Source organism: Sesamum indicum, unplaced genomic scaffold (genome assembly GCF_000512975.1).
Source record: "Sesamum indicum cultivar Zhongzhi No. 13 unplaced genomic scaffold, S_indicum_v1.0 scaffold00188, whole genome shotgun sequence".
Classification (NCBI taxonomy): Eukaryota; Viridiplantae; Streptophyta; class Magnoliopsida; order Lamiales; family Pedaliaceae; genus Sesamum; species Sesamum indicum.
This window is the reverse complement of record NW_011628083.1, coordinates 123,234-133,568: the sequence shown is the minus strand read 5'-3', so window position 1 is coordinate 133,568 and position 10,335 is coordinate 123,234. Positions and strand designations below refer to the sequence as shown.

Here is a 10,335-nt window from a genome sequence, read left to right as displayed (position 1 = left end):
CAACCATCTCAAATTGTAAGATTTCAAATCTCGCCCATCAAGCAATATCTGACCAGCTACTGGGTCATAGAATCTTTCTATCAAAGATATTATGGTGCTCTTGCCAGACCCAGAAACACCAACCACTGCTACGGTTTGTCCTCCATTAACTTTGAGACTGAAATTGCTGAGTACCAAGACTTCAGGGTGAGTTGGATACGAAAAGTCAACATTTTGTAATTCAATGCTTCCATAAACATTTGGGGGTTTGAGGGCTGAATTATCATCAGGATCAATCTTAGGCGTCCGATCAATTATTTCAAAGACAGATGTCAGAGACTTCCTTCTTTTAAGAATATATGGAGCCAAACCAAAAGGTTCAACCAGGGCAAATGTTGCGAAGGAGAACACCATGTACTCCTTTAGAGCTGTAGCCAAAGTCATGTACCCTTTCCTCACAGAAAGAGCAGTGTACCAAAGGAGAAATGCATTGCAAGCAAAAAGAAGAAACTGAGAAATGCCAAATGCAAAACCAATTGCCATTCCGTGGAGAAAGCTTTTCTTGAATATCTTCTGAAGTTGCAACCTGTAGAGCTCCATTACCTTGTTACCAGCACAAAATGCTACAACAGTATAAATGTTTCTAACAGCATCTTCCAAGACCAAAGATGCCTTTCTATGCATCTCCTGTATGCCTTTCGAGAATCCAGCAAGCCATAATTTCTGCAGGATTAAGTTCAGAGTGCTGTTATATGTTTTTGTCAAAATGTTAAAATATTATCATGCAGCTCATCCAGATAAAGTTTTTTGAACAACAGTATGAAGGTACCTAAAAAAGCTCAAAACCCATCTCACAACTGTGCAAGTGTAAATATATATGCAGTACGCACAGACTCAGATACATGCATACGTCCACACACAAACAGACACACATGCATATTATAGTGCTTATGCATACGTTAAATATGCAATACACAATTTTTGACTTCACTACTTTTGTCAAAACCTGTGAGTTCCAAATATACTAGACTCTACAAAACATCAAGTCCTTGAATAGAAACCATCAGTTGCTAAGTAACCATTTGATTTAAAAGTTTAAATTGTTAGTAACTATTTCATTTATTATCGGCTACAAAATCAACCAAACCCCTCAAAGGTAGAAAGTGACAAAGACCTTGCGTTGCGCTTTGACAAAGAGCTTGTGCTCAAACCAAAATTAAGGCAGCTAACCCCAGCTAGTAAATCACAGTGCTCCCTCCATGACAGCCCCCCACCCCTCACAAACATCCTCATATCCTTGCTGACATTCTAGTATATTACCCATTCACCCAGTGCTGTGTATACCAGTACCAACTACCCTGCCACCCCTTGATGCCAAACTATTTGTGATTTCTCCTTTTAAACATGGAGGCATCAGCAGTATGCTCTCATTTTTGGATGTACAAAATAATCTTGAAAAATGAATTATAGGAAAACCAAGTGTAGCAGCATACGAATATTTTAACCATTCATTAGCAACTAGAAGAGGACATCTTGTAAGTGGAACTCACAAGAGATGCTACACCATAAAATCCTCAGGATCTAGAAATGTTTATGTTCCTGTTCGCTTCAAAGGTTCCAGCTTAAGTTGTCAATGCATTAGCTCAATGGAGAAACTAATACAAAACAGTTTCGAAAATTTGATCAAAATCCTCAATGCATGTGTTATCCCTTTAAATAGTAGAGAACAGAGTTGTCCGAGATATGATGTTTGTGACAGTCCAGCAAGTCCTAAGCTGGTCGATAAATAAGCATAGAGAAAATTTTCTGGACTGACAGAGAAAAAAGAGATGCTACCTTATATAAAAGAAGTTTGATTAACTTGGATTTCCTTGTTTGCACTTAACATATCACATGCAGTTTCATTCAGCATTTAAGAGCATACATAGCCATAATTAGATATCTCCTATCATATAGTTAAACTTGATTGTAATCTTATGTTCCGTAAGAAAATTAATCATCTACGCTGCAGCATAAGCTAACCACCATTGTGCACGTTGGAATTGAGTGAGGAACATGGCAATGTTCTATCCAACACAGATAATACAAGTTAAAGTTGATATTCTTGTATACCTGTGCTATGGCAGAAAGTATGAGAATTGGCAGAGTTGCTAAGGCCACAAGTGCCAATCGCCACTGCAGAAACATTCCGATGAGAAGAGCAACTACAATGGCTGCACTGTCTTGTATAAATATCGATAGCCGGTTGCTAAATGCAGCTCTGACAAAAGTAGCATCATTTGCCAATCGCATGGACAGGTTATCAGCACTGTTCTCATCTTCATCAAACCATCCAACCTCATTTCGCAGCATTGCTGTTGAAAAGGAAGTCAGAAACAGTGTATCCATCACACTAAAGACGCATATATGTAATAATTGTGAAAATGGTCCACCCATTCAAGATGAGGGAACTCTAACACAAGAGTAGCAACGGTATAGTAAAAGAAAACAGGAATTACATACCTGAAAACATCATTCTTCGTACACGTTCAGTCATTTTCTCTCCCATTATACCAAAATAGAAATGCTGCAAAAAGTTAGCAACTACAGTCACAATTCCCATGCCAGCAATTATTAAGCACCACCTGTCTATTTCTTGGCGTATATGATGTTTCTCATCGGTTCTATAATATGCTGTTACAATGAGAGCAATAACATAAGCAAGGACAGGATTAAAAGATCCAAATACTGCAGCACCAGTGCTTCCTAAAACAGCATAAAGCCATTCTGCAAGGCTAAGCTCTACGAGTCTCCAGAGGGAAGGCTCTTCACGAGATGTCCTCTCTGTTTCTTTCTTTGACATAGGCACATCGTCAAATTGACTAGGTGGTCGACTAAATGTTTGTGAATGTGAGCGTTCATTTTTAGGATCAGATGTTAAAAGAGGGGAAACAGGAGACTCCGGATCTGAAGCACTGGTTTGTCTCTGTGCAGAATGAATATCAATCTTGGGTAATTCTGGTAGCCTCATTTCAAAACTATCCTGCCTCTTTATAGTTGGTTCTTTGTCTGCAGCATCCATCGAGAGACCATTTTCTATCATTTCTTCTGGTGGTGGGCTATGACTTCTAGGAGACTCTTGAGAGTTGAAGGTTACATCAGCAGGTCGAAACATATGGAGTCCAGCAGCTCTCTGAAGAGAAGGCGACTTGACCATCCTAGGGGACGAGGGTTCGGGGAAGCTGTGACTTGCGGAGGAATCTTTTTCAATCTGAAAGGTTGCATTCTCCTTGTAGGTTCTTATCGGCATCCTGAATCAAAATAGTCCTTAGTGCAGGTGAAATATTCAAGAAGTGGCAGAACAACGTTGAAGATGAATCAAAAGAGAAGAGGTCCTAACATTAGTAAGGACCTTACGTTGCATTGTAACATTCATAAACAATGGATTATACATACATAATTCATTACTAAGTTGGAAGTTCCATAGAATCATTAGTTATAACTTCTCTATTATACCTCCGTGGAAGTTTGGTGGCTTCTTCACATTTAAGCAGCTCTGCATAAAGACCATCCAAGTTCACCAGCTCTTCATGCGTACCCATTTCAACAAGTTGACCTTCCTCCATAACTGCAATGTAATCAGCATTTTTTATAAGACTTAAACGTCTAGCTATTATTATTGTTGATCTGCCCAGCATGAGGAGATCCAGAGACTCCTGAACAGACCGCTCAGCTTCAAAATCTAATCCCCCTGTGACTTCATCTAGGAGTAGAATAGATGGATTGGACAGCACCGCTCTAGCAACAGAGAGTTTGATTTTTTGTTCCTCTGTCATCTCCAGAGAAGCCCTACCAACCTGTAACGAAGCAGAAGTTTTACGTTTAAGTCACATGATTGAACCTCAAAAAACCAATGGCAACCAATATAAACATTTAGGGGAAAAAACCTGAGTATCATATCCTTTATCCAACGAGCTGATAAATGTATGCGCATGTGCTATTTTCGCTGCTTCTTCAATTTGATCTAAAGAGGCGTTGCGCCCGTAAGCAATATTCTCTTTGATACTCAAACTCAGCAAGGCAGGCTCCTGGGTGACTAAACCTATTTGGCTTCTCAGCCATTCCAGCTTCAGATTTTTAATATTTTCACCATCCAGAAGAACTTCTCCTGAAACAGAGAACCAAATGCATTAGAAAAGTGTTGGGAAGGCATGAAGGACACAATTCTAAAGAGTTGTCAATCTACTTCTCCTGTGATACCTAATGTAGGATCATAAAACCGCTCCATAAGTGGTATGATACTGCTTTTTCCAGAGCCATTTCTACCAACAAGTGCTACAGCCTTTTTAGCTGGTACAGTGAGGTAAAACCCACTCAAAATCGGAATTTCAGGCCGGGAAAGATAGCTGAAATATACATTTCGAAACTCTATATTTCCTTGTAGAGAAGAAAGGATGAGCCCATCGTGATTAGAACTAGAGGACGAACGACTTATCATCTCAAACAGCCTGTAGGCAGCAATTCTCCCTTGCTCAAACGAGTAGAAGTTTGTTGCTGCTTGGTTCAGCCCACTGTTAAACACAATTGCATTTGTAAGTATAATCTCACACTGAAGATGAAAGAATCAGAAGTGAAAAAAGTTGCTTACAGGCCACTCAAAATAACAGCAAATAGGGCTGTTATAATTTCTCCCCCATGAGCTTTACCATGATTGACAAGGGATCTTCCCACCCAAAGTTGCAAAGCACAAGAACAGATTGCAAGTCCATAAGTGAAACCCAGTCCAAGACCTTGAACAAGACTTATCAATATACCATATCTAAGCGTAGCTTGAAGTGAAGTAGCATAAGAATATTTAGCCAAGGTCTCATTGGTAAATGCATACAAGGTTCTAATATAAGAAATTGCCTGCAAGATGATAAAAGAAAAGAAAAAAAAATTATACATCAGAATTTGGAGAAATAAAGAAGCTCTAGCCATCTTCAGATGAAAGCTTCAGTCAACAAATGCTTTAAAATGGAAATCCATATTTCTTTATTGTTCTCTGCAATTATACATACATCAGTAGAAATTTTTATATCCAGATAAAACTGGAAGTTTTAACTTCATATATCTACCTATGCATTCGAACATCTGCGGACAAATTTAGAAAGATGACAAACATGGTCCATCTGATAGTTCTATAAGGCCATCACACAAACCCGAATTTGTTGCATTAGCAATTTTATTAACTCAGGAGGTTGAATTATCAACTGCACAAGAGAGATGTAACAAGCTAGTCAAACTGATTCTTTCTGTTATTCAATTTAAGCAATTGAAATAAATAGAAAAAAGAACAGTCAAGACAATTTATGGCACATTAAGAACTAAATTCAACCATGGGTATCATAATACATGAGACCTCAATATAAAGAGCTGTACATATATACATATATATTATGTCTGTGTGTACTCATATGATATGTATATTTAACACATCCTTAAATGACCTTCAACTAGCATTAGCAAGTTCCTGGATAGAGTAAAGTCAACAATTCCGCAAGCGACTTGATTATTTATATTTAATGTTTTCAGCATGTAAAGCCACAACTTGAGTTGGCATATTTCCCTCCAGAAGATAATGAATCTATCATTCAAACCCCAAACAAAGCAAAATGGAGATCAATAATATGACCTGCTCAGCAATACTTGCAGCCTCAGCATAAGCATCTTGGATATTTTCTGCAAGTCGATGCAGAAATATATTTGATATTCCTCCTGCAGCCACAATGAATGGACCAGTTGCTAAAGTAATAAGAGCAATCTGCCAGCAGTTGACACATCCAATCACAAGACCACTGAAGAAAGTAGCCATATTGTGAATATAATTTCCAACCTGTCAGATCAAGTGCATGCTTAGATGACGAACAAGAATTCTCTTTCCCAGTGAAACCAGATAAACAGCAGTTAGGCAATGGAAATAAAAGAGATTTAACATACTTTTTCACTGAGAGCAGATTGAATGAGCAGCACGTCGCTTAAAACTTGACTCACAATATCTCCATTGTTCCCATACGTATCGAAAAAACTCATGTCTTGGTTAAGTAAAACTTTAACATATCTTGATCGTATCACAGCAGTCTGCCTTTCTCCAGTCAGAATCCAACATGACACCTCTATTATCCGAAAACAGAAAAGAGCTCAAAAAGTTAGAATAGAGCAGCATGAGAATATTATTTTTCTTTTGAGAATAAAAGACAGACTGCAGGGATTTATATATTAAGCTTACCAATCCAAGCAGCAACAAAAACTCCCACAGCAATGAAAACAATAGACAAAGCAAGCTGCAGGAATCCCAAAAACAATGTCAGCTGGCAACACTTTGGGCCATGAGTTCCATAAGATAATTTACTTTTTCGTCTCATCCAAGCCATAACTCAGGGGGGTGAACATAATCCATCTCAACCCTCTACATCTGGATAAAGCATTTACATTTTCAAGTATCGAAGTATTTTTCAGGCAATAGAGAGCACATAAAATACCTATGAGTTAAATAGTTATTAGCGAGATGTTCATAAATTCAATACCATACTCAGGTTCATTAACTTTGTTCTCTTTTACTTCATGCTAGACACAGTAGTGCTAATTCTTCCTTCTGAAATACATGCATTTTCTATGATACTTCCATACCAACGTAAAACTAATTATCTCACATGACATTTGAGGAGACGACCGAAGATAATGCCAATATTCACATTGTCCTCTAAAAATAACATTGAGAGCTTTAACAATCATATCTTAGCTAGCGCAAGCCAACATTATGACCAACTAACATTTGAGATATTAACTAATCACAAGATATCCCAAGCAATCTTATCCCCTCTTTAAAATCCAAGAACAACTTGAAGCATAATTATTGGATTGCTTTCTGTTTCCAATTATGGTTTGTTTTGGAGTTGTTTGATCCCCCTTAGATGCTCATTGCTTTATTTAAGTTTTGTTTTAAATCCTGTCAAGTTACCTAAGTAAGAGCATATAGGTCACATGACTATGAGTCAATGCGAGATTTTTTTCTGTTACAAATAACGCATAAGGTTGTGGGTTTCGGACATCAAGAATAACATTTCAGTTATCCCTTTGAACATAATTTTCTTGGGATTCAATACCACAAGAACTCTTCAATCACACTCCCATAGGATCACTGTGCTTTCAGTAATTATGTTCCTCTTGCAACAAAATGGTTCCAAATGTGCTAGTCTAGTAAAGTCTTAAATAAACAGATCATTTTCAAGAATTTACAGGAACACATGTTGATTTCAAATAGATTTCCATATTCTAGACTAAAAAGATTTAAACGTTGATTCATTAAGTATGAAACACAAATTGCTAGATACAGGCTACAAACTTCTAAACATTTCTGAAGAAAAGGAAGGTAACTAACAAGCATGTTTCAAGAGAGATAACATTTACAATTTTAACTAGAATTCACAGAGCAATGTATCGAAAAACAAGATAGAGAAAAGAAAATTTATATTTATTACCTTTTTAAGGGTAATTTGATCGTGAAACAGTATTTTCATTCCATTCAAATTCTTCATTGCTCATTCCTTACTTATTTCTTGTACATACCGATCTTATAGCATGCCAAGCCAATATTATTCCTTCCATATCATCATGTTCCTGAATTCTTTCTTCATAAATTTTATTCATGCCTAACAAGGAGGGGCTCTGCCTCAGGTCTCAAGTCCTGGACACACGCAGAATAATATTTATAAACATATTTAATTTATTTAAGACTTTAACTTTTATTTAATAAATATAATTGTAAAATAACTTATATTTTTAACTTAGTGATAAGATAACTTACTAAGAATTTATTACCAATTCATATAATAATTTAATTTATTTAAAAAACTTATATCCATTAATTGAAGAAAATATAAAATTTAATTGGGTTTTGCAAGTTAGACCCGTCTGTCTAGAGTTGATCAAGGTGGCGGCAAGTTTGATGCAGGACTGGACAGGGTGGGTTTCAGGTCCAACCAGAGGCAAAGCAGGTACGAAGCCAAGTTGGGGCAAGTTTCGGATTTTTCAAAAATTAAGGCGGGGATCTTGGATCTAGAAAAACCCACCCCATTGCCATTATCTATAACCTTATTTCCGTTCAAAGCATTTAACAATTGGTTACATTACTGAAATGCCTTTGCATTATATGTCAAGAAAATTTGTAGAAGTGTGTGATTATAACTAGATACAATAGATATGTATTTATTTATAATTAGATTACTAAAATGCCCTCACATTACACATTAAAATACTTTTTACTGTATTTATTTATAATCACGCACTTCTATTAAAATAATAACATTTTTCTATCAATTCATCTTATGTTTGTCGGTAGATTATAAAATATGGCAAATTGTAATCTTTAATTATTACTCTACAAGACAAACTATGTACATTTTAATACAATTAACACTCACTCAAGCTTTTGCAATTATCATTATGTTAATGTTAATTTATACAAGTATAAAAGGTAACCCTAATACCTTATAAATCACATTTTCCAATCGCCATACTCAGAAAAGTTTAATTTTTTTTAAGTGACAGTTTAATAATGGTTTGCCAAGGAAAAAAAAAATTATTTATCATAAAACAATGAACATTGAAAAGGAGAAGTAAGAAAAAGAAAAATCAATTGCAACAAAGCTTCTAAAGCGGCGGTATAAATCAAGAAGAAGAAACATGCACATCAACAAAAGGACTCTACATATGGTCATAACTTCTTTTCTCCTTTTTACTTCATTCATTAATAAAGTGAATATCATTTTTGTATGGAGCTTAATTCAAATTATGTTGGAAGAATTGGACCAACATTTTAAACCTTAGAGATCATTACACTATCCAACTAAAACTTGAAGGACATATATGACCTTTTCGTATAATAACCGAAAAAATAAAAAAATGCACTTTTTTTAATATTAAAGCTAAATTATGGGTTTTACAAGTACTTTGAAATCTCAGCTAGAAGCAACCAATTTCTCCTTTTGTTGTAATTTAATTAAGTTTTTTCTTTTATTTCTTATCAAGTCTCTTGAGAATATTTAGGCCATTTTGCTTATTAAGGGCATTGCATAGTTTCTTGTTCTCTAATGATTACTTCTTAGTTTCAGATTCCAGAATTGTTCAATCAGACACACCCTCTCACTTGATTTATGTGTCTGCAAAACTTTGTTCCTCTAGTTTCATTACTACCTACTGCTTACTCAATTCTCCCCTTTCCTCGAACTCTGCATCTAGTAATGACTAAACACATAGGTCTTTTGAAGAAATTTATTATCTTGTAATCAAGGATTTATAAGCCAGAACATAACAAACCTGTTTGTTTCTGACGAAAAAACCTTCATTTCTCTTCTTTTTTTTTCCCCGAATTCATATAGCATCATAAAGAACGGATAAGGCATGATATATGCTTTATTTAAAATACGCACTTCAACTACAAATAGAGTTATCTGTAATTTGAGTCACATTCCTTAGTTTTGAACTGATTGGCAAATCGAACAAATAAAGTTTGACGTATTTAATGCTACATGCTAACATATGCATGAGTATATATATATATATATGGTTTTTCAATACACTCTCCAAGATGCTCCAGTTCTCAAAAGTCACCCACACCCACCTGTCTTTTATGAGTGGGGGCACTCATATGTCACATTATCCTACCTGAATAAGGAAGCAAGCAATGAGATCAAATTTTGAACAGGACCTCTTTGGCTTTGCAAAAGAACAAGAGAGCAAACTAAGTTTACCTTCACCTTATCGACTAGAAACATCAGTTCTTAGATTCACTTCCTTTCTTGAAGCTGCATTTTCTTCTGTTTATCACATTTTTTATGATCATATCCACTTCGCCTTTCTTTGTTCCCACTGCTTTATCTCTCATGTCTTATTTCAAACGCTTTCACAAGGAATTAAGATATATTTGCCAATGCAGATTGGATTTTAGGTAAAAGAGAAACACAGCAAAAGGCGACAATCCCGAGATCGAAGTTTTGGTCCACTGGAGTTCTTACCAACACAATGAATCACTCTTACAGCTCTATCCAAGTGAAAACTTACACATAACTACTTTGTCTCTCTAATTTTAAGTAACATTTTCAATTTTTCAGAGGTGTCACTATTATTTTCCATCTTATCAAATATTCTTTCTTGTTCTCCATCATGTATCATGCTTTACCTATGTAATATGACACAGATTAAAGCTTCACCTCAACTCAGTTAAGGAGAGACCTTTTTATTGCAAGCACCGACATTGATGGTATAAAAAATGTAATTCTAGAAATTACAACTAACAGATACAAAAGGACCATCTTAATCACTCACCTCTCATGTGAA

At 35.8% G+C, this 10,335-nt stretch overlaps 1 protein-coding gene across 1 annotated transcript in view; it reads right to left on the bottom strand.

The window, feature by feature from the left end:
- LOC105179670 (ABC transporter B family member 20) overlaps positions 1 to 10,335 on the bottom strand; it is a 12,937-nt gene that overhangs the window by 1,040 nt on the left and 1,562 nt on the right. The window contains 10 exon segments of the mRNA XM_011103318.2: positions 2 to 702; positions 2,092 to 2,333; positions 2,482 to 3,269; positions 3,475 to 3,815; positions 3,906 to 4,126; positions 4,219 to 4,529; positions 4,607 to 4,866; positions 5,633 to 5,833; positions 5,938 to 6,113; positions 6,227 to 6,281. Coding sequence (XP_011101620.1) covers positions 2 to 702; positions 2,092 to 2,333; positions 2,482 to 3,269; positions 3,475 to 3,815; positions 3,906 to 4,126; positions 4,219 to 4,529; positions 4,607 to 4,866; positions 5,633 to 5,833; positions 5,938 to 6,113; positions 6,227 to 6,281 — 3,296 coding nt within the window.